The sequence below is a fragment of the Vidua macroura genome, chromosome 4, assembly GCF_024509145.1.
Source record: "Vidua macroura isolate BioBank_ID:100142 chromosome 4, ASM2450914v1, whole genome shotgun sequence".
Lineage (NCBI taxonomy): Eukaryota > Metazoa > Chordata > Aves > Passeriformes > Viduidae > Vidua > Vidua macroura.
In genome coordinates this window covers 44,515,953-44,543,884 of record NC_071574.1, presented here as the reverse complement: position 1 = coordinate 44,543,884, position 27,932 = coordinate 44,515,953, and the positions used below count along the sequence as shown (strand labels likewise).

The 27,932-nt window shown below is 34.1% G+C and overlaps 1 protein-coding gene across 5 annotated transcripts in view; it reads left to right on the top strand.

Annotated features, from left to right (window-relative positions):
* The window catches only part of MICU3 (mitochondrial calcium uptake family member 3), a 52,565-nt gene that overhangs the window by 5,689 nt on the left and 18,944 nt on the right, over positions 1-27,932 (top strand). For 2 of the 5 annotated variants that reach the window (XM_053976244.1, XM_053976246.1), the window contains exons 2-9: positions 6,938-7,091; positions 10,759-10,790; positions 11,590-11,668; positions 15,065-15,112; positions 16,477-16,559; positions 21,526-21,597; positions 22,939-22,977; positions 25,325-25,420. In XM_053976244.1, the coding sequence (XP_053832219.1) occupies positions 6,938-7,091; positions 10,759-10,790; positions 11,590-11,668; positions 15,065-15,112; positions 16,477-16,559; positions 21,526-21,597; positions 22,939-22,977; positions 25,325-25,420 (603 nt within the window). The remainder of the gene's footprint in view (positions 1-6,937; positions 7,092-10,758; positions 10,791-11,589; positions 11,669-15,064; positions 15,113-16,476; positions 16,560-21,525; positions 21,598-22,938; positions 22,978-25,324; positions 25,421-27,932) is intronic. The other 3 variants (XM_053976245.1, XM_053976247.1, XM_053976248.1) reach the window with 2 other exon arrangements.

Genomic DNA, 27,932 nt, shown 5'->3' with positions numbered 1-27,932 from the left:
AGGACAAGGAAGGTTTACCTTTTGTCATTATTTCTGTGTTCCTCATGATGTTGAAAAAGGATGGTACATGTTTGGGATGGACAGATCCAGCTACTAATGTGTTTTGGTGTGGCCTGTAGTGAAGCATATGAACATATGGGGCTGGATATACATACTGACTAAGGCTTCTTGAAGAACTGCTGTAGGTGAAGTGGATCCCCTGTGAAACTAATGCAAGCAGGATTGATATATCAGTCCCAAGGATTTCCTGTGATAGAGTTATATCTGAATGTGGCCCTTTTTTACAGCATTTTAAACACATTCCAGCTTCCTATGCTTGTAAATACTTTAATATAATAATGTCCTTATCTGAGTGAAGTGGGATCAACTAACAGAATTGTTGGCTGTACTACATCTGAGTAGTCTGCTAGAAATACAACTTCAGTAAGCATCAAAACAATTTTGTCTGCTTTGGGATTTTCCCACACTGGGAACCTGACAGTTAACCTTTTGGCCACCCAGCATGAAAACAGAATTGTGCTACTTTTATCTACATGGGAGCATATTAAACAAGCCTGAAGTCAAATATAAATGAAGGAAGTTGGGAACAGCGTTGCTTTGAAAACCTTTTTATTTTAATAATTTGCAGAGATTCTCATTGATGGAAGACAGATTACTTTGCAAACAAAAATTCAAAGAAAGCTACTCACTTGAAATAAATTAAACTACTGTTGCAAACATATTTTTGACTGCAAGCAAAATGTATCTTTAGTAGTAAACATTGGCTTCTTTAGCTAAAATAGACTCCTTTATGTCAGTTGGAAAAAGCAAGAGAACACTGATTTGACTTGGAATAAAGTTGTGAGATTTTATGTGATACTTTTGGAGCTTTTTGCCTCACATGCACACACAGAATGTTTATTTTTAACTATTTGCTCTGTAAAACATTTTTCATTTTTTGTGAATATTCTCAGAATCTGGTAATTGGAGGATTAGTCTGGGTTTTGACAATGGATTCTTGTAGATTACTTCTGCAGAGCTTGTGGGCATCAGATTTTTAATTTCCAAAAATCCTGTATCTGGCATTTAAGCTTACCTCTATGAGAAAACTAGATATTTTGTCACAGAATAAAACTTACTTATTACTGACCTAATGTTACATAGGACTCATACTTGACAAAGAACATTTCTTTTGTGTTTTTTAATAAAAAGAGTAATGAGGTACTGCTTTATCTTCTGCACTTTACTCCCAGTGAATTTGAACCATATTATTGCAATTTTTTTAATATTTTCAGTTAGTTCAGTGTCATAACTACTGCAAAATCTTAGCTATTTCAGTGTCACTGTGGTCTTGTGTCCTGTGTTAGGCCTTGCATTGTGTTATGACAATGTAAAGTTATTGCATGGGTTTCACTGGAAGGCCATACAGGTTAATTCATGTTGTACCAAATTCTGAAAAGAAATGTTTCTGAGGTAAGACAGCCAGTAAAATGAACATGGGACCTGGGACCAGAAATAGAGATTAGCCTGTGCTTCAAGGAACTTCAAGGAGTGCATGGAGACCTTTGGTGAGAACACCAGATTTTCAGGGCATTTTGACTTGTCTCTATTGATAGACACAGCACATGAAAGATGAACCCAAAATGGAAATGGGTTTTGAATGCTAAATTTGCTTGATAAGAAGTCTAGATTTTCTTCACACAAGTTTTTGCTGTGAATAGAGGGAGAAAATACTGTGGAGTGTCACTCTGAAGAGGTTCTGTAAGGAATGCTTTCAAAGTTGATTGACTTAAAAATGTCAGAAACCTTCATCTAAAGGATTGCTGCTTTGTGACACACGTGGTGGTATTATTACAAGTAGAATATTAGGTGGCCCTCTTCAAATACAATATTTGCAGAAAAGAGTTTTTAGTAATTATATTAAGTAATTTAAACATGTTAGTGAGAAAGCATTATCATCATATTTTCATTTGCATAATAAATTTGAAACTTTTGAGGCCTTTCCCAGATATTTGGGGCTATCTGTAATATGTTTATAGCATAGATTGACAGCACACTGAATCAAAGAATGATACTCTCCCTTCAGAGAAGTACCCTGCCAAATACTATTTGGTCTCTGATTTAATTTTTACTTATCTTGTTTCAATAAAAAAATGTTTCCCTCTGTTTCCTTTGCCCAAGTGTGGTTTGTATATAATTGTTGAATCTATTTAATCCATTTTAGAAAGGGCTTTGAAATATCCTCCATGGGAGAATTAGGGGTGTGTATACACAATTCTGTGTTGTGGATCAGCAGGAATATAGACCAAAATAATTTTTTCTCTTCAGCTGATTTAAACACCCAAAACAAGTGCTGTGTTCTGTCTGCAAGAGTATGGCATAGGAGGATGGGATGAAGTGTGGAGCAACAAGGTACCAGAGATTGAGGAAGGAAGGACAGAAGGATGATAACCATAAGTTGTTTGATTACAACTGTTAACACTTAAAATTTTTTGAGAATAGGGAAAAGATAATATATCATTTGTGAGTTCTTATAAACTTCAGTCTTGCCTCTTTTTGTTTCCTTCTTGATTTGTGAAGTTAAAAGGATGGAAGGTTTGTCTACCAGCTAGATTATTTGTTTTAGCTGTGGACTTTCCCCCCCTATATTTCTAATAAGAAAGCAGGTCAGTGTACATGTGCATGTAAACCAGAGATAAGCAGCTATGGCTAAAATTAAGGTAAAACTGCTATTAGGAGATTTGTGACTTTCCGTGTGATGGAATTGGGCGTGTCTGTTTTTTAAAATACAGAGAATTGTAACATGATACAAGATCATAGCAATTAGTAGGCATGATTGCCAAGAGGATTAGTAAACATGCAGCATAAAAAAATCTACCTTCACTTGTTTGTCAGAGATGTGCTTTCATGAAAGTTTTTGAAAATACTTGCTAATCACAGAGAGATTTAGTCTGGATAAGCTCTTGAAACTTCAAATAGAAATTGGAAACCTAGAGAATCTTGTTCACTTCTTCACCAACTGTACCTTCCCTGAAGTATTCAACATCTACTTTTTGTGTCCTGTTCACAGAATCATAGAATGTTTTGGAAGGGACCTTAAAGATCATATAGTTCCCAATCCCCCTGCCAGAGTCAGGGACAGTTTCCACTGTCTGGCTTCCACTTGACCAGGTTGCTCAGAGCCCTGTTCAACCTGGCCTGGAACATTTCCAGGGCATCCACAGCTTCTCTGGGCAACCTGTGCCAGAGTCTGACCACCGTTCTTTTCTTCTCAGTAAAGAATATCTTCCTAGCATCTTCTCTTATTCTACCCTCTGACAGTTTAAAGTGCCCATGTAAAGTACCCTCTGACATCTTCACGTGCCCATGTAAGAAGTCCCTCTTCAACTCTCTTGCAGACCCCCTGTAGGTCCTGGTAGGATGATCTAAGGTCTCCCTAGAATCCTTCAGGCTGAACAATTCCAGCTCTCTGAGCCTTTCTTCACTGGAGATGGGCCTGTTGTGTCCATTGGTACAGTAAGATTGCCCAAGATGGGCATAAATGTGAAATAAATGAATCAAGAGCAATTGGTAGGGTCACTAAGATTTTCATACTTGGCTCACTGCATTATCATTTGCAAATGTTGGGGAAAACAGAAGATGCTTCATTGTTATATGTTGAGATCAATTTCTTAAATGAATGCCTGAAGAAGTGCAAATTGAGGTTTAGAACATCCTGTTTTTTAATTAGAATATTTGTCACTTCCCAGTAATTATGGCTTTTATACAAGAGAAAATGTTCTGTATGATACATAAATTATTAAGCATAATAGAAGCAATAAAGCTCTGAAAATAAAGTGGATAAAAAATAATATTATTTCCAAAGAAACTTTTATTTGTCAGTTTGCTGATTGTGTGCCTGGAGTCCTCTGTAGCCAGACTTTGTTTTTATTTGGGCATTTAGTGTATGGACCAGTGATCCAATACGTATTAAGCCTTATTTATGTTTATTTAAATTCATGTTGCATCAGTAGCCGAAAGAAGTTGTTTTGATTCTTTCAGATCAAACCACCAAGTTCAAAATAAAGTGGTGTTTTTACTCCTTGGAATAAAATAATACTCACTTGAAGTAGGTGGAGCTTGCTGCTGGAACAGGTAGTATTTTCTTTTTTCATAATCTGTAAGCTCCTGTGGCCTAGGTTTTGAAACAAATAACTGTTTTTGTGGGGTAGACCCAGGCATCTATCTGGCTTAAAAATAACACCACTGAAAGAAAAGTTCTCAGTCAGAGCAGTTCCCTTATCCAATATGATGTTTGGAAAAGTGAACATAAAGCACCAGAGCAAGGTCATGAAGGTATTGGGCCTTTAGGGAGGTACTCCTCTTTATGGAGGAGGCTGTAGTCATATCAGATTACCATGGAATATTGGCATTGCTATATAGTCAGAGGGAAACTAGATTGAAAAATGAGGCAGAAATTAAAGCTTTGCAAACCTGAGTACTGACATGCATAAATTTTAAACATGTCTTTAAAATTTCCATGTTTGCAGCATGTTATTTTATACTTGTAGTAGCATAGAGTCCTTAAGATAATATTGAAATATGTGTCTGAGAATTTAGCAAATATTTTTCTGAGTGTCTCAAGGAAAATACTAAGCAGTAGTACCTGAGACAGTGAGAATTTCTTGAGAGCAAATAATCTCAACATGCTCTCTAAATACTGACAGTGATCAAAACTAAAATGATATTGGAGAGTTACATTATCTAGAGATTTCCATGATTGTGTATGATTGATTATGACTGAATACAATTTATTATACATACAGTGTGTGTAATATGGCCTTGAAGCTGTTTCTTTTCTGAAAATTGACTTTGCAGAAATATTGCTTTGTTACTTGTGTTTACAACCTGACTGTATTCATGAGCATGTTTCTAATAGTGATAAAATAACATACATTTCAAAAGAAAAGATAGATTATTAAACTTCAAATACAGGGACAATCAGTTCTGTCACTACAAGTTCTGTCAAAGCAACTGACTTGTGTACTTCCTACATGAATGCATAGGTTGAATGCCACTGGACTGCTGAAGGATCAGTAAGACCAAAATACTCAAACAGTGATATAGGACAGAAATATTTTGTCTTGCATATGGGTATGTTAGAAAAGAATTCAGCTTCTTTCTGCCATTTTAAGATTACTTTGTAGGTCTGGCTATTTGACTATTTTTTTCCTCCCTATATTTAATTTGGTAACCATTTGAAAATTATAAAAAACATGAAGCCCTGGTTTAGAGTTGCTTCTCAGGCAGGAGTGCAGAATATTTGTAGAGCAGTCTACTAAAAATTAAATTATTGTTTCGACCTTTCTCTTAATCTTACTTTCTATGACAGGTTTGTCTGTTGAAACAAAACATTTTCACACATACAAACATGGAAATACATGGAAATACACTTCAAAAGAACTAGAGACAGTCCAGAAAGAGAAATACACAGTCAATAGTCTTTTGTCCTTATAGAAGGCTGGCTAAAATGTCCTAGATAAGATATTAAGTAGAAAGACTCCCCGATAAAAACATCTTCTTTTTTTTCCCAAATAGGAAGTGTTTGACCTATTCTAGATGCATTAGTTTTTGATGTTTCTCTTCTACAAATCTAATTTAATCTCCTAATTACAACTGAGGCCATAAAATTTTGACTGCAGTAGTCTCATCAGTGTTTTGTTTTTTAAGGATGTTGTTTGAAAAACGGAAGAAAAGTGAGCCCAGATCTTTGACTACTCAGTATAATGTGTCATTGCTTCTAATTGCTGAAATCTGTAATCTATTCTTAGGAGCGTTTTGGAAAACCAATTTGTGTTTGGATTTGAGGACTGTTATCTCTTAGTGGACAGCCACTGCAGACATCTTACAACTTATGTTTGGGTTTAGATGCTTCTCTGAAAAATAAACTGCATTTGTCTATTTTCTTAGTTGTTAAAAGAAAACATAATAATAGTTGTGTGTTCCTTAGTTAGACAGATGGAGAATTTTAGGAATACTGTATTAAATGACAGAATAATGAACAAGTTGTAAGATTTCACTGATAAGATGCTGCATTCCTATTTTGACTTAATGGGCTAAGTTACCTGTATGATTGCTTTTCCTTCTAGGACTCAGTTTGGGTTTAGTTTCTTCATCTCTGAAAAAAATGTTGATACTTACATTTTCTTCAAGATAATGATTCCACAGAGGAGCTTGCCTCGTTATGGTCTAAAAAGAGTTTTCAGATAGCAGTAGCATATTTTCTGCTAAAGGTTTGACAGTGTCACAGAAAGATGTGAGAATTTAGAACATTTACAGTTTTGTACTACCAACTTTACATTTAAATCAGCTGGATGGGAAATATACCAGAAACTCCCGACATAAACTCTCATGATATTTGAACTTAATGCTATATTATACTTTTGTAACTCTGGAATTATAATTATGCTCTTGTCTTCTTCAGTTCCCCCAGATACGGTAGCTTTACACTGGAGTATATTATGGAGACCTATTACTATCAAGAGCTGCACTCTGTATTAAGAAGCAATATAGGAAACGTATTACTCTGTTCTCTTCCGGAATGATCAGAAAACTGAAATAGTTTTGGCAGAGTTGTTTGAAGTCTGCCTGCTGAAGTTACAATGACTTCCTTGAGTTAAAGTTCCACTTCTTCTATGATTCAGGAGTTGAAATTCTCTTTATTTTAATTTTTTCTTCTGAGGTTGGGTAGTATCACCAATTTCAATACACTAAGATTTTTGCTATAATTGTACAAGACTGAAAATGATAGCAGTGAAATCCCAGTTGTAGTTTCTGCTCTTACTATAGAAAAATACTTGGATGTGTTTGACTTTATGAATTAATCACTTTTATAGTCACAGTTCCTTTATGGTGAATGTGGCAATTGTAAATCAGAACCTCGTTCATAGATTGAAACTGTGTCCTTCTGTCTTTGAAGGTTACAGAAAACAGATCAGACCTCGAAGATTTGCACCTTTATGCAACTCCGCGGGAGCAACGGTTTCGTATGTTTGCCAGTCTAGAATTTGAAGGACAGCTATACATGACTCCACACGACTTCATCCAGGCTGTTACAAGTGATGAACCCAAACGTAAGCAGGAGATTTATAATGCGAAAACTGCGGGGGAAATATCCGTGGAGCATGTTATTTTCCCATTTGCTTTTGATTCCTACTTCTGTTTCTGATTGTAGTAAAAAGGTACTGAATCTTCAGAATTTTAATTGTGTCCAAAAACATATAAACAGTATCCCGATTGTTACTAGATTGTAAACATCTGTATGCTAGTTAAACATTCTTGTCTTAAAGGTTGCAAACAGCTCAATAGTCATGAAAGATGGCAAGTTAATTTGTGCCATTTGCATTGACACAGTTTCTTTCCGAGCGGGCCTGTATTGCTGTACAACTCTTGCTTCCTCTTTTGTATAGTTTCTCTGTAAGCAGGCAACATACACATTCTCTAAAAGACTAAAGATAAGGTATAACATATAACTATATCATGGCTTTCTAAATAACATGCTTTGAGTCAGACACATGTTTAGTCCCCCAGGGGATCAACTTTCTACACTTAAACATTGACAATGTTAGTACTATTTGTTAATTAATGAAAAATTAATGATCAACTTTAGATCATTTATTGTAAAATCTTTGCTTTAAGTATCAAAGAGTGACTAAATAGTAAGGTGATCCCTTTCTGCTCTAGTTTGATTTCCTGGCCCTCAGGCTTGCAGTGCATTGGTAGCAGCAGAGAGCTTCAGGAGAATGGGAATATCTTTGCTTAGGTGTGACATGTATAATCACCCACGTTAAGTTTTCCTTTATTCAGTCTACACCACAAAGCTAGTATAGAGAACAGTCAAAAGCACTGCTAAAACAGTCAGAGGAAGCTTAAAATTCTGTGCACACGTTGGATTTTTTTTCCCCTTTGTTCTCTTAACAGTAATGAAACAAGAGGAATGAAACAGTCATGGCACATCAGTGATCAAAACTTCTATAACTTTTGAATAAAGATATAATCTCATTGTAACAGTGAAGACAGAAGATAGAGCTTAGATGGTGAAAACTTGCAAAACTTTGAAACTCTTACCAGAAAACAATTTTTTTTGCTTTGCAGTTAAAAGAGAGGAAGCAGATTGCTTATCATACAAGTTAATACAAATATACATCAGCACTTTTTATCTATTTCCTCTGCTGAGACCTTCAATTCTTCCCTTTTTTGTTAGTGTGGAGTTGGATTTCACTGTATATGGTCATGAAGCGTTTGTGCTGTATGTGCTGGACATCATTAAAACATTTTGGTTTAACTCTGTTTTATGACAGAGTTGATTGGCTAGACCATGCTATATGTATGGTTTACTATTAAAACTTTTCCATGCTGATGAATTTTCTGCTTCCTCCTCTCACAAAGCAACTATTCAGATTTTAAAAACAAAACCAAACCAAACCAAAAATCATTAAGGTCATAAGGACATTCTGTTTATCTCATGGAAAAGGGGAAGAGATCTGGAGTTGAACAGTCAGGCACCCTTCTGAATTCAGTGTAGCAAACCTTGTTTCTAACCAAATCCTTTCTGTTCATCCAGTTTACCTCTGAGACCAAAAGCAAAATGAACCTGTGTGTCTTTTAGGTTTCCTGGTATCACAGATTACATGGCTGACATAACTATTTTAAAGGATTGTAACTAAGTAGAAGTGGATCACCTCATTCTAGTGCAGGTCATATTGTCTGGAAAATTGAGACAGAAGGCTGAGAAATAGGAAGTAATAGCTGAAATAGGTAACCCACAGATTACCACATCCAGTTTCTCATCTCTGACGATGGTAATTTTAACCTTTGTACTGCTTTCTTGGGCAAGTCAATTTTCTGTCTTGCTCTGTTGAAAGTAGTATATTTTAAGGAAGGAATTTTTCTAATAATGCATTCTAAACTTTTTCTTTGGGGGGGGATAATTTTATAAATAACTTGCAAGTTGTATATAATTGAGTCCATTCAGGCTGACATACTAGACCATATATTTTGCACAATAAAAAAAGAACATATACCTGGGGTTTTTATGAATAAAGACTAGGAAGGTCTTGAGTTTTGTCCAAAAGGAAAAATGCTCTTTGAAGTATAATAATATATATGTTATAATAATATATAAATGCTCTTTGAAGTTCTTTATGTCTGCTTTATAGAAAAGCTAATAATACTAGGCCGCCTGAATGATATTTGTGATAGAGTGAATGTGTCTATTGTGATTGATTTACTTTGGAAATCATGTAAACTCTACAAAAGTCAAGAGGGAGTTCACTTCCTTTTTTTGATTAAACACTAACTAATATAGTAAGAGTGTATTTTCTTTTATAAAATGTAAATTTTTACTCCAGGCATTTATTACAAAAAATATAAAATATATGCTGTCTTTAACTTGTTTCTGCCTTTATCGTGCAGGTTTTCATTTCGGAACACACATTATTTTAAAGAGTCATTATTGATACATTTTTTAATCTGAATATGTGTTTATATATTGAGAAAGCAATTAAGAGAAAATGAAATATATTTTTTCCCCTTAGTGCTAACTGTAGTAATTTTAGCTTAATGCTAACCTGTAATGTATGTATATACACATAAATCTTCACTGACTTGTCTAGAAAAAAAATATGTATATAACATATGAGACTGGGAAACTACCTGATTGGAAAATTAGATACATTTATTCTCCACGTTGCTTATAGTAGACATAAACATACATCAATTTATATGGCAGATGAGATTGTTTTAGGGGACTTTTTAAAAAAAAATTAAACTGAAAAGCTTATGAAAATACGTTAGCTCATGTTATGATGTTGCATGATATAACTTCACCATAGTTAGAGTGGGATTTGTCAACAGTCTTGTTGTAAACCTTTACCAAGATGTAAAATTAAAATTTCAGTCAGTTTCTAACCATGAATTGATGGAAGACCATAGTGGGTAGCTTGTGTATTGTTTTAATTATTTAATGGAGCATGGAGTTCATTATGAGAAAAGGATTTCTAATAACACCGCGTCTTTTGCTCTATAAAAAGAAGCCTTTACCCACCAAAAATGTGTTATGGATTTGACCACATAAAATGCTACTTTCTGGACCTCTGTGAATTCTAATATTCACAATGCCTTATCGTAATATTGAATCTGTACAGATATTTGTGTTGAGAAGGTGGTGATGAGCCTCAAGTTTTGAATTCTTGAATGGTTGTGGACAACTCTTGTTCAATTATAACTACCAAAGATTGGAGCCTGACAGAGGCTAGAAAAGGAATCTGAGTTAGAAGGAAGGGATGAAGGGTGTCTTAGCACTCAGTGTGGTTTCAAGGGCTTTTTTTCTGTATTTGCTTTAAAAAGTATGAGTAGTCCATGAGGACTGGCCGACCTGGTTGAAATCCAGGTCTCCTTACAATTTGCATTTTAATACTACTGCTACTAAATAATCATTTCAGAATATTGATACCAGGGGTTAGTATGAATACCCTCTACTTCCTGTTACATGTTTTAAGGATGTATTTTGGAGGTTGAAGGTCTTTTCCATCATTGAAGAAGAGTTGGATTAAAAACTACATCTTTAAAGTTAGGACTTCAGGTATGTATTAAGTTAAAGGGTTTTTTAATAACATAACAGTTACACTCATAAAGTAAGGCAAATAATTCTTTGTCTAGAAAACACAGTATAGATGTAATCCAATTTTTATGATACCACATTGGCACAATTCTGTGCATTCATAACGTCTTTTTTTGCAGATGCTAAAAAGTGGCGATCCCTTTCAAAGCAGGTGAGCAATAATTTCTGTGTGGTCTTATAACCAAACATTTTGGTAGTTGATTTCGTTTGTGATGTAAATGTAGAAGCACAGGAGAGTTTAATTTCTTCAATTTTGTCACTTCAGACTCAGCTGAATCCAGAATTTCAGATACTTTAGCTGTGGTGCCTGTTTTGTTGAATTTACTGACTTTCTCAAGCATCTGTCAGTTTCTCCCTCAGTCTATATCTGACTGCTCTTAGTGTCTAAGTGTAATAGGTGTATGCAAAAGTGCCTGAAATATTTATGCTACTCTCTCCCTTTTCTGGTGTTTAAGTGCCTCTTATTTTTTTTTCTTTTTTCATTGGTATAAGTGCAAAAGGCCCTGTCTGTTTCCCTGTATTTTAAGTAAAGTACATTCATATTCATGGGTGAAGTTTGCTTTAGCTGAGGTTGAGTGTTTTAAAATAACAGTTGCTCGGATTTTGTATGAAAACCTTACTGAAATCCAGGGGGACTTATCCTTGGCTTCAGTCAATATGAGCAGCGGTGAGTTATTAAGCCACAAATACATTGCATGTCTCTCTCCAGCTCAGCAAACACTTAGTATTCATGCAGATGAGTAATTCTTGCAACAGTCGTGTGCAAAAATTTATGGAGTGCTTGAGTACTTCCAAAATCATTGTGGTAACTGAAGTTCAGTTAACTGGTAGATTTGCATGCGGTTCCTTGTCTTTTATATTGATATCCTAGAATTTAATCATTATCTATTGACTACTTCATTAAATACTGAAATATATGCTTTTAAATTTTTTTAAACCTTATTTTTTAGGAGCTGAATCAGATCCTTATGGAGACACCACCAGTTTGGAAAGGATCATCCAAACTTTTCCGTAATCTTAATGAGAAAGGTAATTGAGGAGAATTTATTTCCTGAACCAAATTATCATTCTATTAACTTTTTTGTGATGATGTACTTAAATTTGAGTCACATTTTGAAAAATAAAAAAAGTGCTTGCTGTTGCCTTCTAAATTTTACAGCATGGAAAAGTTCCATGTAATCTCTGCAGTGTTTTAATGATGCCATCTTCCAACTACTCTTTAAGTGATTGGGGACTCAGAGTTGGTTAAGCTGATGTTTGAATATTTCAGGTTCAGTTTGTTGCCATGAATGATCTCTGGACTATAGACAGAATATTCCAGTAAAGAAACAGTATTTCTTTACTTCTTTTCAATAGGTTCAGTAATGTGATTATTTCTAAAGACAGTAGTGGTATCTTATATCACTGAATAAGCATTTTGTACACAACACAAACAGACAGTTTCAGAAATGTTATATATTTCTTTAAACTCTGCAGATGAGGCCTTTGATAGCTTTTAAAACTCACGCTATTGGTAAGTGAAGAGCCAAGAGTCACTCCCGGTCTCCTCTGTTGTATTTTTTCCTTTCTTAATAAGCTCTATAACTTCACAACAAAAAAACATAGAGAAATAAAACAATGATGGCTTTACAGACATTTAAAAGCTATTTATGATGAATAATCCACATATTTCTTTGCTTATATTCAGAGTGGCAAAGGTGTGGTGGTGTGTTTGAAATATTTTCAAAAGCAGACACAAGTGCTTGTTATAAAAGAAAGACATTTTATGCATGTTTAAAATAAGCATGCCAGCAACAGAATTCCAATCAAACAATGCATGTAATTGATTAATATAACTCAAATGCAGCTCAAAGTTATTCAAGGAGTAAGTAGTGTACATACTCTCAAAGGAAGCTCTCTAGTTCATGGAGACACTTTTTTTCCTGAGTCTGCAGCCAACACTCCAGAGAGGCAGAAATTGGTACATCTTTGCATTGTATTTCAGTGTCCTTCTTTGCTCTAGGCTGCTTTCTATATAGTTGACTTTTGAAATATTAATTGCATAAATATATTAATTGCAGTATACAGCTGACTTTTGAAATATTAATTGCATAAAAATTCAGTCTCAGAATCTATTAAATCAATACATTATCAGTTAAAAAATATATCTAGATGTTGCTTATGAAGTCTGTAATAAAATGTCTGCAACTTGCACAGTCTTGATTCGACAGTATCTTACTCCAGTTTTCTGCCAGTGGAGTTCTATAGACATTAATGGAATTGGTAAGACTCAAACTGTCAAAATAAGATAGTAAAATTAGTATTAGACTTTAGTAGTTGGATATCTTTTCAGCATGTTTTATGAAAAAGTGCCTTCTATTGCCCAGTTTTATAAAAAAATATAAGAAAATATTATGGGACTTATGACAGCGTAAATTGGTGAAAGAAATGGAAATAGAATTCAGGTTTTAATTATAATGTAGTCTTTATTTTTTTGTTTCTTAGTCTTTTTTTTCTTAAACATGCACATACAAAGCAATTAGCAAAAGCCCATGTCCATTTATTTTGCCATGGATTTATGTAATTCAGCTGAGGCATTCCGATTTATGCCCACTGACCCGAAGGTTTTATTATGTTTTACCCTTGAGTACCCTTTTTCTTTTCTTTCTGATCCTAGTGTAAGTTTTTCTTTCCCTTCAATCATCACTTCAGAGCCTCTCTCCCGTAACACTCAGAGCAATCAACCAGAACTATCTGTCTGCAGCTACAATATACCAGTGCAAACAAAAGGAGAGAAGGCTTTCAAGGCCGTTTCAATTGCTTTCTTCATACCTGTGATGGACTACTTGACAATTGCACTTTCTTCCTGTTTTACAACAAAGAAGGTGCCATCAAAAAACCAAAAAAATATTTTTACATTTATTGACTGGCTATTAAAGAATGTTTTCCATCAGTGAATGAGAACCTTTGAGGTGTCTGATTTCTTGATAGGTGCTTGTCCAAACAGATTCAAGCAGGCCTTTGAAAACTTAATTTCTGCAAGCTGCTGTATAAAATCAAGAAGATAAAGCATAGAGCATGTGTTACTTAAATGCCTGTATTTAATCATTGCTAATTTTCAATAATGTGTAAATTGAGGAAAAGAGTAAGAGGTATTAAAAAAATCATAGTAGCTTTCCTAACTAGATCTACTAGCAGAAATAAAATACTGGTTCTGAAGACTTAACTTTGCTCTTGGATCAAAAGATGGGATGTGAAGTATAATGGAAGTAAAATCCTCATGAGTGATACATTGTTTTTAGTTTTAACTGTACAGGTTTTTCAGTGCAAAAAAACTCAGATGACTGCTTACCTTGTTTGTCACATTTTCAGTTAGGTCAGATTTTAAAAGATATTAAACATCCAAAGATGTGGCTGTTTTTGGAAAAACTTTTGCACCTGCCTTGGATTGAAATCAAGGAGACAGCCAGCAACTTTTGAAAATCCTAGCTGATAGACATCTTTACTCTCAGGCATCTAAATACTTCTTTTTTCACTCTTTTGAAATAATCTATGATTGTGGACTGACTTAACACGTCTGATTTTGGAGGACAGACAAAACCAATTTGCTAGAAATAGGGAACAAGTTTGCCTAGTTCAGCCTCGAAGGTCATTGGAGCTCTCAGGCCTTTTGGGAGAGCTGCAAGCCATTGTTTTTCATTCTTACTGAACTATGAGATGCTTCTCTTCATTGCTGCTCTGGACATTCTGCAAGGTTGTCTCTTTACCCCTTACTCCAGACCTAGAAAGGCACAAGTACAACTTAGAACTTACAACTTACCAGACATACTATTTGGGTATTGACTTCAGCTCTAATTTAAATTTTGCCTTAATCATTTCTGAAGAGAAGAGGAAGTGCCATTCCACAGTGTGGTTCCCTTTTGTAATCTTGCAAAAAAAAAAAACAAACCCATGAGATAAGTTTTCAGTTAATATAGCACATGCACTTAAAAAACACTTAATGAAGTCAAGAACTGTATTCAAATGGTGTGTACTGGGAGGAAGCACTAGTAATGCTCTCAAAGTAAATGTTTTCATACTTTTAAAGAGTACTATCATGAGTTACTGGTGAGGTGTTTGGAAAGAAAATTGAATAAATCATTTATACTAGTTTTTAAGAGTCTACCCAGATTCTGTTCAATAAGCCGTGCTCCACTGAATGTTGATTTACTTGCCATGTTTAATGCACTCCTCCCCTAAAGAACAAACCCAAACAAAAAGCCCCAAGCCACAGATGAATATTGTAGACCAATAACTTATTGACCAGATCGAATAGTTACATGCATACAAGTATGAATATGCATATGTACAAAAATTCTCCTTGTATATAAATTTTGTGTTTTCAAGTTTAGGATGTGAAGACAAGGAGAAACTAACATGGCTTTTTTTTTTTTTTTTTGTCTTCAGGTGTGATATCTTACACAGAATATTTATTCCTCTTATGTATTTTAACAAGTAAGTATTTTTGAAGAAAAAGGTCTTAAAGATTTCTTACAATTTCAAAGCTCTGAGTGTATTGTTGTGTGTTAAATTACACTTCCCATCCCTGCATGTAGAGAAACTACACCATACATCTCTATGTCCCTCTGAATCTCTTTTGCCCTTCAGGAATCTTGTGTTATGCTTTTATTAAATGCATTATTATCTAGAACACCTGTTAGTGGCTGTTCACAAATCTGTGCCATATGCTCCAGCTAAACCCCAGTTCAGAGCTTAAATTTATTTTCTTGTTTGAAATTCCTACAAAAATTGTAGCTAAATTTGCTGAAGTTCATAAGGGACACTGAAGAAATACAGGGAGAACAGAAAGATACACATTATTGCTGTTTGTTTCATGGATTAGTGCATAATGGGTAAAATCAGAGAGTCAGTGGTAAAATATAAAGTATTTATGTCAGAAACACTAACAAAATTGAAAAATCATTCTTTTATGTCCCATAAAATTGAAGTAAAATACTTTGAGTAAAACTTACAGTAAACTAAGCCTGATACAGACTTTTATTAATATTTTAAGAGGTGTTTTCTGGGAAGAAGCAAAGAATTTTACTTGTCTTTCACGTACACGTAATTAAATAATTTCTATTGGATTCATTAGTAGAGTTTTTTTGAATCAGAGCTGGAACTTGACCCTGAACCCTTAGTATCTTCCACTATGGGATCAATGATTCTTCCATCATTTCTTTGTTATCTGAATTAACTTTTGACCATAATTGCATTCATATTGCAAATAAGTGGGTATCCCCAAAATGCTGCCTAAAGGCTTTACTTAGTTACGTTAAAAGTTGCCATGTTTTAGAAATAAAGTTCTAGCGTGATCTCAAATTTCAATGGCATTAAGCATGTAAGCAAGAAAATGTTGAGTGACTTTCAGCATAACATTTACTTTGACCAGAAGTTGCATCCAGTATCTTTTTTTTCAAAATCTTTTAAAGTGTCTTTTAGAACACTGTGTTTTCATAGGAAATTTATTTCCTACATATCTGTGTTTGTAATATAAAATGGACTCTACCCATGAGCTAACAATCTTTTATGAGATATTATTTTTGAATATTTCATGTTCTATTTCTACTTTTGTGAGCATGCCCTCCGTTTGAATAACATGGGTTATATTGTTTTATAACAGTATACATTGTATACAGATGTTACATTACAGATGTCCTGTTTTACAGAGTTGCATTTGGTATGTACACAAACGTCCTGATTTAAATCAGTTGAGGTTCTGGCTTTTATGAAGGGACACCAAATAAATTTCCTAGAGTTTTATACTTGCTTTCTTTCCAAGGAAATAAATAATTGAATGTTTGATATTTTTCTGGCAGAGCCACATGCAGGTTTTCGAATTGCTTTCAACATGTTCGATACTGATGGCAATGAAATGGTGGACAAAAAGGAATTCTTAGTGGTATGTGTATTTGCAGTTTTTGATGTAATCTTGAAACCAATGTGATGATGTCAGCAGTCATGAGAATATTACCTACATTGCTAGCTATTCTTCACTGAATGCTGTTGTTTATTTGCCTGATTTAGTATAAAGAGTTATTATAATGAAAACTGAAAATAGAAGCTCCTTCTTAGAGTGCACAGGAGTCTTGTATGTAATTATTTTTGAACCTTAACTCTAGTTTTTATTCTGCATGTTCTAATTGCTAGTGTAGTTACAGATAGGCTATTAAAGTAATAGAAATGTTTTAATGGTTAGCAGAGTTACTTAATTGCTCTAATGATGAAAAGACTTGTAAAAGAATCTTTTGCTGGAAGACCACCTCACTTTGCCATTCATTCTGCTGATAATCACAAGTGACCCAAAAATTTTGACTGACATAATGTGACACTGTCACATAATCTGTTTTGGATAAGATTTGTAATGAAATAAAATATACTGTACATATATTGAGTTTACCCCATAAATCCATATGCTGAATCAATTTGCTAAGCTGGGGTTCTGTGAGTTCTTTTTAAGGAGAATTTTCCTACAAGTGAAACTGACTCTGACCTGAATGATTTCCATGTGCTTTGGGACAGATGGCAGGCTACCTAGAACTTGGCAGTAGTTTGGTTGTATCCAAGATTTTGTTACATTACTAATTTGAATGACAGAATTTTTCACATTAGAGCTTTACTCTGTTTATGACTGAAAAAAGCAGTTCTGTAAATTCGTCTTATTAATTATATAAGCAGAGTTTATTTTTTTTCAGGTTAGAAATCTAAATAATTTTAGAAAGCTCAGACTTTGAAAGAAAAATTCACATGTTGGTGAGATTTGAAAATGAAGAATAATTTGGTGCTTGAGGGAAAATCTTTGAAAATCCTAAATCATCCACTATATATTCATTTTATAGTGATAAATCTTCTACATTCAATTCAATAATAATTCAAATTAAAATTTGAATACTTCATAAGTTTTCAGGTAGTAGGATGCACCAAGTTTAGGAGAATGATCTTGCACTAACAAGAGGTTTATTTTTGATTTATGTTCATTTAATTTATTGTCTGATTTCATAAGAAATGGGAGGAAGAATTAATGCCATTCTAAATAAATGCCAGGGATTTATTATTTTAAAAAAAAGGAAATGCAAAAAATTGACCACTCAAATTTAGGGCTTCTGAGTTTACAACAACTGTGTGGCTTTATGCTAAAAAAAGTGCATGATAAACCAGAGATCTCTGAATTGTTAGTGTCCATAGGCAGCAGCTGTCTGGGATTACACTGAAGCACTCAGTTATGGTGAACATAGGTTATGACATTTCTTTAGAAATTAACATTTAAAATTCTGTGGTTAGTGGTGTAGACAAACTTTCTGAAGACTACACAAAGCCTTAATTTTCTACTGAACAAGTACAGATGATTAATGCAATATTTTGAATCAGATGTTGGAAAAATATATTTGTGTAAAAGACTTAAATTTTCTCTCCATAGGTTTTTGTGTAGTTGAGCTTATAAAGAAATACAGTGAGTACACATGAGAAAAAGTCCAGTGCCTTATTGAAAAAGATGGAGCAAAATACAAAGAATGAAAGAGACACATGGAATGTATTTAAGTGTCAGAGCCCAATTTATGTAAAGACACCCTAGTTTTCTGTGTGTGTGGTTTCTTAATTGATTCAAATAAACTATGCTAACCTTAAGAAAATAGAAATATGGAAGAAACTCTCCTTAACATGCTGAACTTCCCTCAATTCTCCTTTTCAGGGAGGTGAGATCTGAGATCTGGGGCTTGTTATGGTGACATGGCTTAAGCAGAACAGGTGTCTTCTTGAATTCCAATTCATTTTGGAAGGTGACACTACTTGCAAATTGTGGCATGCTGGTCATTTTTTTTATTCTGTTATTAAATTTACACATCCTCATATATGCTAATTCTTAATAAGCATCTCCTCCAGTTGGAGGAACAACCCAGCAAACATTGGATTAATTAACAAAAGGAAAAAATAGAGGAAGAAAAGAAAAAAGCAAGCATCTTTCGTGATTTAACGAAACTGAATGTGGTGGAATAGACTGACAAGTTTGTTCTAAAAGAAAGAGCTTCCGTTACAACAGCTAAAAGGGAGGAAATTGAAGCAAGAGGCTTTGTCTTTCAGAAAATGATGCTAAAAATGAAATAAAATAAGGATGTAAAGTGGGAAACAAGGACAATATTTAACTATAGATATTACATCTTTCTTTCTAACTATGCTTTTATAGTCCTCTTCACATCCTGCTATGTATTTGTTCTCTGTCATGATCCTTGACTAAAGTTTCTCCTTATTTCTGTTAGCAGACTTTGTGTATAAAAGAAAGAAAGTAGAATTTTTAAACATTAGATATACTATCCCCTACATATGGTTGTATTTAACAAATTTATATAGATTAAACTTAAGTGCAATTCTGCTTCGTTAGGTGTCAGTGATCCTTCAAAAATTAAATTGGAACCCTTAAGTCAGAATGTGAGATCTGAAGTGAAAAAGACTAAAATAGATAGGTAGATAGATTTTTGTGTAATAAAAGTATATATGAAATAGAAGTTGATTCAGTGATACTGCAGCTATGATAGAACTGGCCCCAGATCATATATTTGGCATCTTTACTTACCTTGCTTGAATATGATGTATTATATCCTGTGTGCCTGTAAGGATGAGACTGTTCAAAAGTTGCCATTTGAACTACCCCAACATTTGCAAAATATTTATCCATCAATTATAGGCAGCTATTGCAAAATTGGTAGTAAATGCTATTCAGTTTTACAATTAAATAGACTTTGAAGAGCTTTGTTTAGGGATCCCGTGTTATGTGATTCTTGAGGAAACTGTGTAGTGAAGAGCTGAAAGATACTTAATTTTTCTGATAACAGCTGTATTGTTTTTGTAAACTAATTTTATGGTGTTTGTGCTTTCCTCTTTGCTTATGTCATAGGGGTGAGGTCAGGGAACAGAAGGATTGTGTTGCCTTGTTACTGGAGATCTTGGTTTTGCTGCCTTCAGCAGTCAATCTCATTATCCTGTTTCAAACAATGTTCCTATGAAAGTACTCCTAGACCCTTTTTGCATTCACTTTTTTTCAGTCACTGGTATCCTATAGCACTCTTTCTGAACAAAAGATCCATTTCCAGAAGTTTAGCAAGGGCTTTAATAATGCATGCAACAGAATCCTACTTCTTTTGCCTCTGTGGCAGGGGAAATATATCCAAGGATGCCTTGCTTTTTACTGATCTTTTCTGGTTTTTCAATTACTGCCACTCTTCTCTCCTGCTTGATGGCTTGTCACTTCACTTTTCACAAGGGATTTTCTTTCTATTTCTCTCTGTTCATTTAACTTTTTTCTTTGCATTGTTCTGGGTTGTGAACTGTGTATTGCTCTATCCTATCATGACTCTTTCCTTGTTGGCATAAGTTACAGTAACTTGTGCCTGTAGGTTTGCAAAAAAATTTGAAAAAATTTACCAAGCTCTGTAAATTTATCCCATGCTCAAAAATAGGTATTGTGATACACAAAATATTCTGATCTGTATTTGCCTTATAGGAAATTCCAGAACTCAGTAGTCAACTTTGGAAATTCATAAAATGTTGTTTATAAATTAGTTTTGTTTATAAATGTAGTGTTTGCTACTTAATTACTAAGCATTGAATTCTTTCATTTCAGTGTTGTCATACCCCTGCAGTAAAGCTTGCTGATTCCTTTTGTCTTAGTCATGTCCCTTCTCTGAAGTAAAGATATTCTGAAATTTAGTTTGGAAAATTTCCTTGCAAAACGTATCACACACACTTTATGTTTCACATTCCAATCCCTGTAGAGCTCTGTGTAGATACCATTACATTATCAGGTTTTACCAGACTTCTGGTAGGTAAAATTGCTGCTTTGAAAGGACTGCCACAATTGTGTCTGTATGCCAGGGTGTTTGGTTCTGAAAATACCATATTCTACGTTGGACAAGTTTCTCAGATCAGGGTTTATTCCTTTTCCAGCCCACTTAGAAGATAACAAATGCTACATGAGACAGTACAATATTTTCACATGCTGTTTTTTTTTAAAGTTGAAGGTCCAGTAGAGACCTAGATGGTATCATAGTTAATACTTTCTTCTATTGCTAAACGCTCTGAGACCTTTTTCTAATGGTTTGGGAACATTAATTGGTATTACTATAAATAAAGATACCTAAATAAACAGATACTTGCAGAGAAAGATAAATACAATCCAGGTCTTGCTCTGAAGACTTTACAAAAGCTTAAGAATCTGTATGTTTGAAATCTTGTATTTGAGGTTTTCTCAGAAGTCATGTTTAAAGTTCTTCATGTTGAGATAGTTGTGAAAGGGGTATTTTACAAGACCTGAAGGTATTCTTTGAACAGACTTAAAAAGAAAGGGTACTTGATAAATTACTCTTGAGTAGTAGTTTGTTGCTGCTGAAGGGGAATGTTTCACTCCCACCAGGTGTTTCTACCCCTCCCTTGTGCCAGCAGGAGTAAGAACTGATCAGGTTGGAAACTAATGTGAAAAAAAGATTGATCCAGCTGACTACATAACCACAGAGATACTAATTAGAACCTGACACGAAAGGATGTGCCTGGAGGTGGTGAAAAATGGTGGAACTTCCCCTTTTTATATTGGCCATATTGGCTAAATAGGACATTCTTAGTATTGTGCTCACAAGTAGAATTGTTACCCTTGCTTTGTGGAAAAAAATATTTCCTTTTTCCCTTTCTGTGTGATGGTTTAAGTCATAGAAGGAATATGAATGCATGAGTATGAGCAATAAAGCATCATTGAAACTCTGATATTTCAGTAAAGAACTGCATTTTAATACTGTTTGTAATGTTCCTTATGATGAAGGATATTGTTATGCGCGTGAAAACAGGATGAACATTAAATATGATCAAATTGGTTTGGTTTTCAGCTCCAAGAGATCTTCAGAAAAAAAAATGAGAAGAGAGAAAAAAGAGGAGATGAAGAAAAACGTGCAATGCTGGTAAGTAAAATAAGAAAAGTTGCATCTGGTAGTTTGTCTGGGTTTTTTTTTTTTTTGATGTAGTACAAAATGATGTGCGTATATATTTCACTGATCACTTTTTTTTAAACACTAAATTCTTATTGTTAAAAGAATAGGCATAACTTTACATGTAGAAAAAAAGTAATATTTAGCCTAAACTGCAGTTACTGGGAAAAAAGAGTAAGTGGTTTATATGAAGGAAAAAGTAGTATTTAAATACTGTAGTAGATGTTACGACAGTAGAATTGATTCCATTTGGAGTTTAGAAATCTAGGGAAAAGTGAATAGTAATGAGCCAGTGTTACTGTCTATAACAGTGAGAGATCTCGGTGGGAAGACCAAGTTACACACTTGCTTTCAGAACTAACTGAAGCTGTTCTTGTAGACCCACTGATCCTGGTGCTTGTTATCCACATAATAGTTTTAAAATAGATTATGAAATGTTAGAACTGAACTTAGATTTTATATTAAAACTTAAATTCTTACTAAATAATGCTTACAACCAATGCAAAATATATTATTTGAATAGATTTTTGTGGAATATTTTTGTGGGTACTCACATAATGTTAAATTTGCATTTCATGCAAATAAATAAAAAGGTAAGTCATAAATAAATGAGTCTGTGGTGGTTTGTCTGAGGGATGGCAGCAGTAACAGGTACTTCTTTTACTGTTGGAAAAGTAAATATCAGGGACAAATCTCTGCCAATCAGAGAGCAGAAAAAAAAATTATGTTCATTTGCAATATGCATATTTATGGAAAAAATTCCTTATTATAAGAAACATTTTGACATATCAGCAGAGCTTCTTAGTGTCCATTATACTTTTGCCAACATCAATGCTCAGTCTCAGTTCCTTGTCCCTGAAACCACAGGAAGTATGATTTTCAAGAATTACTACTTTTTAAACTTTCCCTGAGAAAAAAAAGTAGGATTCTTTTTCTTCCCACCCAGATAGACCAACCTGCTCAGCTTTTCAAAACTGTAGGTCAGTTGTTGAATCTCTCAGAGACAGTTTATTTTGAACAAAGAAAACTTATATATAAAGGAAGTGCTTTTGGAGAACATAAAGATTGCAAAATGGCATGTAAGTCCTGAGGGTAATCTCTAAAAATCTGTACTTCTCTTTTGAAAATTTGAAAAGTAAGACTGAAAATAAACCATGTTTTTCTTCACTGTCATTTTGAAAACAAATAAACAAAAATAATAACATATATAAAGGTTTGCTTGTCTTAACCTATTCTGTTGTCTTTTTTCCCCCCTTCTTTTGTCTTCATTCTGACATGTGATACTTGGCTTGGCCCATTTTCGCTGTATGTCAGCGTCTTCAACTTTATGGATATCACACTCCTACTAACAGTGTATGTACTCTATTTTCAATTGATGCAGTCTTCACCAGTGAGATGAAATAATGTGCTATGAGAAAATCTATTGTATTTATCTTTTTCATCAAGTAAATTATTTCTGCTAATCAGTAAAAATGTGAGGAATCTTGACTTACATAAAAGATTGTTGCATGCATGCTGAACATGCAAGCCTCTCAGGAGGAAAGGTTGCTCTCTATTTATATGAAATGGAGGAAACAGTATTTTTAAGGGAAAGTACAAAATACATTTCAATAAACTGTAGACATATTTTTAATTAATGAATGAAATTAAGTCATCCTGCATGAGTCATTTGATCCATCTCTTTCTTTCCTTGTGTATAGTGTGAATAATTAGTCAATTGAATCCTTCACCTCTTTGTTGCTCCCCAAAAAGAAATCTGAAGAGAGCTTTCCTATTTTTATGCTTCACCTACAGAATAAATATGTAAGAACTTTCACTGCTGAACTAGGAAAGGGTTTTACAGAAACTATTCCCTGCATCACTTACGTGACAGTAAACTTCTTTATAATAATTTTTGAGGGATGAAAAAGAGAAGCAGAGAGAGATCTTCTGAGGTTTTTAATGTCTTCATCATGACCTGATTAATTTCTGGATAATGGCAGAAGTAGAACAGTTTTTAAAAAACAGATGGATTTTATGTTTAAATAGAAGAATTCATCTTGTTGTGGCATTATTGTGATATTCCAAGTGACAGGATTGGATCCAGGAGAATTAGATGACTAGTGAAATTCTAATTTTAAAATTTGTTTTGTTATATAATTATTCACATGCACAGATTTATTTCTTGTGAAGTTGGCACCTACAATTGGAGCAATATGCAGGAAGGAAGTCTGTTGATTTAAAATGTGCAGTTGACATGATGTGCATGCTGCAGTGATGTGAGAAAAATGAAGTAGGATATGCAAGGCCTTATGATTCAATAGATTTCATATGAGGCTTTACTGTAGCAAAACTTGCTGGACAGTGATTGGCATATTCCCATGCTTCCTCCTGTTTCAAACTGAAACCAAGCTAGTTAGGTATTCTACTTATGTAATTTTCAGCTTCAGTAAAAGCATCTCGTTCTGGACCGCAGCCATGCCCAAGCACTTTATCAAGATAATGCCCAGGTGTGTGCCGTATTTTTGCCTTCCTACTATCTGAATGGAGATCTCCATGCAAAGGAAACCCACGTGTATAGGAATTCAGTAAATCCCTCATGTCCAAAAACAGATATTTTGGGCTTCTATTTCTCCTACTGAAACAAGAAGTGTAGCAGTCTTTTGTTTCCCTTGATGTCCCAAGGAGTTGAAGATACCCAGGTTCCAAGGAGATACAACCTAAAATGTCTGGGATAGTCCAACACGCTGTCTCATGCCTGAGGCCCTTCTCCTCACTTCATCTGACAAATCAGTTCCAATTTTTTTTAATGCGTTGAGGTCCATAGGCCATAAAAAGCACATGGTGATGTTTTAAATGCGTTAAATATTTTAATATTTTAATTTGTGTAGGTTAATTCTTTCAAGTCATGTTCTGGTGCATACTGCATTTGTGTCTAAGACTGCTTTGGCATGTACTGCATGAGTGCTTTCACTGGCCAAATGCCAACCAGAACATGATAACTGTGATGTGATGCATGTAATGGAAATGAAATGTGCACAGCCAGAAGTACTAAAGTAACTCCAGTAAGAGAAGAAATTCAGTGAATACTTAAAATAGATAATTATAGAATTGTATGCATAAAAGAATGTGGTGTTCATTCTCATGACAAGGTAAGTTTGATCATCAGACGTGGATGATGTTTTCCTGATAAGTATGTTACAATTGAAGTTGAACTTACTAGGTTTGTTTTTTGCCTTTCTTTGTTGATGCAATGATGTCATCATAAATATTAGATTACATTATTTTATATAACTAGCTATATAGTGATATTTTTTTATTTTACCAATGAAAAAATTAATTTCATAGGTATGTAAATTAATATTTTCTGGGGAAACAGAATTGATAGAAAAAAACACTAACAAAATGCTGAGTTTAAATGGCTATTTTGATATGTAGTTTTAGTAAATATTTTCACTTCTGTTTCATTGAATTTATTTCGTTTGGGAAGATGGAGTCCAGTGATACTTTTGGTGCAGCCAAGAGCATTAAGCAAATAGCTGTAATAGACCAGTTTTCCTTTCATTTACAAAGTGTCATGTAGCTGGTTAAAATGTCACTGTTTAGCAGCAAGAGAACCAAGCTCTGCTTTTGAAGATCAGTTAGAAAATATTTTAAAGTTTATAAATGGTTGTTCTGTTGTTTTTTGTTTTTCAAACAATTGTGCTTCTTGAAACTGCAGGTTCTTAAAACAGAAGGAGAGGACCTTGTCCCCAGAAGCTATTGGGATACTTTGAGACGTAGCACAAGCCAAGCACTCTTTTCAGACCTTGCGGAGGTATAAAACAACCTCTCTGGTCTCTGCTCCATAAACAGACTGCTATTTTATTTATTCTGTTCTGATTGCTTTCTTATATTATGCACCTTGTTTCTTCTTTTCCTTTTTTTTAAATTACATTTTTGTTTTAAACCTCAAAGTTCTCAGATCAAATGTGTTTGGTTCTATACAATGTGATAATTGGAGGTTGTCATTTCCAAGAAAAAGCAAAGTTGCCTTTTGAAAGAGTTGGAAGATGAAGTCTTCTTCAGCCCTCACTATAAGAAGCATTTTCTAACACTAATAGTCATGGCAGTTCACAACTAGAGAAATAATTCAGGAAACCTTTGTCATTTAGACGTAGTCTAATAAAATGACAACTTTATTGAAAGTTGTCGCCCTTTAAGCTTTTAATCTTTATATCCTTAATGTGCTTTTTATGTATTTTATCAGAGCCAATCTTCACAAAAAGTATAATGCAAAGATTTATTTATTGGAGAAAAACAGGAATGTTTTAAGGTAATCAAAACATTGGTCCCTCTTTTTTATATTACACGATCATTGTGGAGGTCTAGAAATACTTCTGAGCTGTCAAATTAATTTCCATAATGCTTTAAATTCTAATAATTCTTGTTTCATGATCTGCTTCTAGATAATGAGTTAGATATTTCTTTATATTTATCATTTCAGAGGGTCAGAAAACCAGATAATTTATGCTTTTCTGTGCCCCACACAGTGAGAGTGATTGCTCTGCTGGTAGTGGCATTAAGAACATACAGCAACTCCCCACTGACTCTGGTCTCAGAGTTCCATATTTCCCTAAGTGGATCATAATGAGAAAAAAAGAAACTGAAACTGACCTCCAGAGTAAAACAGTCTTTTTCCTTGGTTTGGAAGCAATGTGTGCTTCACATTAAAAGTAATTAGTGTTTTGTCCCTGCTGTTCCTCTGCAGAAGCTATTGAATAACCTGAGGACTTTGATGGATTTATTTCTAATTTCCAGGCTAAATTTACCCATAGTCCCTTTATATCACTCTGCTGTTCATTAATTTTCATAGGGCTTTGTCTCCATTAGTGTTAATCTTCATACTCATGGTTGTGTTTATAAATGCAGTCATAGCCCTCTGTTTAAATTTAATTAGATTTTAATTATGGGCCAAACAAAATAAGTATTTGATTTTTCTTTTAAGGTAGAACCTACATTTCCTAGGTATCAAATAAGCCTTTTCTGTATTTCTCTCGGCTTGTGTTCATTTGCCCTTCAACAAAACAAAATATGGTGTTACAGAATAGAGTTTTACAACAATATTTATAGTAATATCCATAGTAATAACATGTACATAGTAATCTTACAATAAAGGAGTAGACCCAGCCTATCTTCCCTTGCTTCTACATTGATGAGCTTCTGAATTGTTAATTCAGTTATTAATCCTAATTTATTCCACCAAATTTTAAAATCCAGAATATCAGTGCTCTTGTCTAGACAGATAAGGCGACATAGAGGGGAGAGAAGGCTTCTAATTTCACTGATTATTCAAGATGCTTGGGGCATTGCGCTTTCTGAATGAAATGTCATCCTAGTGTACCATTATTGGGCATTAATTCAATTCCCAGTATAGATGGACTTAAATTTGGTAATGTCTACACACGTTTAATTTGGAGAGAGAGTATCTGATGCCTCAGAGTAGTATCTGTAACTATACTGAAACTGAAGCTTAATAGCAACTATACTTAGTAGTGATTTAAATTCTCTGTAAAGTGTGTAAAAAGCCTGTCTGCTCACTTGTAATCATTTTATGAAGAAAATTCATGTTCTGCATTTTCTCCACTGACAATTTCCCACTTCTCACTGTAATTATCGTTATCTTGCTTGGTTTGGGCCAGCTGGCTTTCATCCATATTCTTATCTCTCCCAGGTACTCTTGCATCTGAATAATATTATAGCTATTTGTAGTAAGAAAGTGATTATAAAGCAAGGTGACACTGGGGTCTGTGTTGTTTCATAGGCTTTTGAGAAGTCTGTATGTAAGTTGAAAAGGAGAGTAAATAAGGTTTGTTGCTATGGGAATCAAAAGGTCTCTTAGGGAGGGTAAAGTTATTTATCACAACCAGTTTTCTCTAGGACAGTGTATAATACTGTTTCTGTTCTTACTAATTTAGCAATTTCACTGTCCTGTTGGAATATGGCAGTTACCACTAAATTCAGTTTTGGGGTTTATTCTTAAGTTACTAAGTGAAACTGGAAATCAGTAGGTTATTTATTACTGTTGGAAAAATCAAGAGTTTGCGGTAAGAAAGCTCTTATTAAATCACATCATAATATACATACTTAATTACTGGGATATGTTGGTAAAAGTGGAATCAATGCTCATAAGCATTACCTACTTTTAGTCAACCCTTGTTAATCAAGAACTTGAAACTAATAAAACTAAATAATTCTGCAACTAATTTTGCAGAACACTAAATAAATAGACTTTATGCGGTTCAGGTTAGCAAATAGAAAAGAAAAGATATTGCCATTATGCAGCAAGT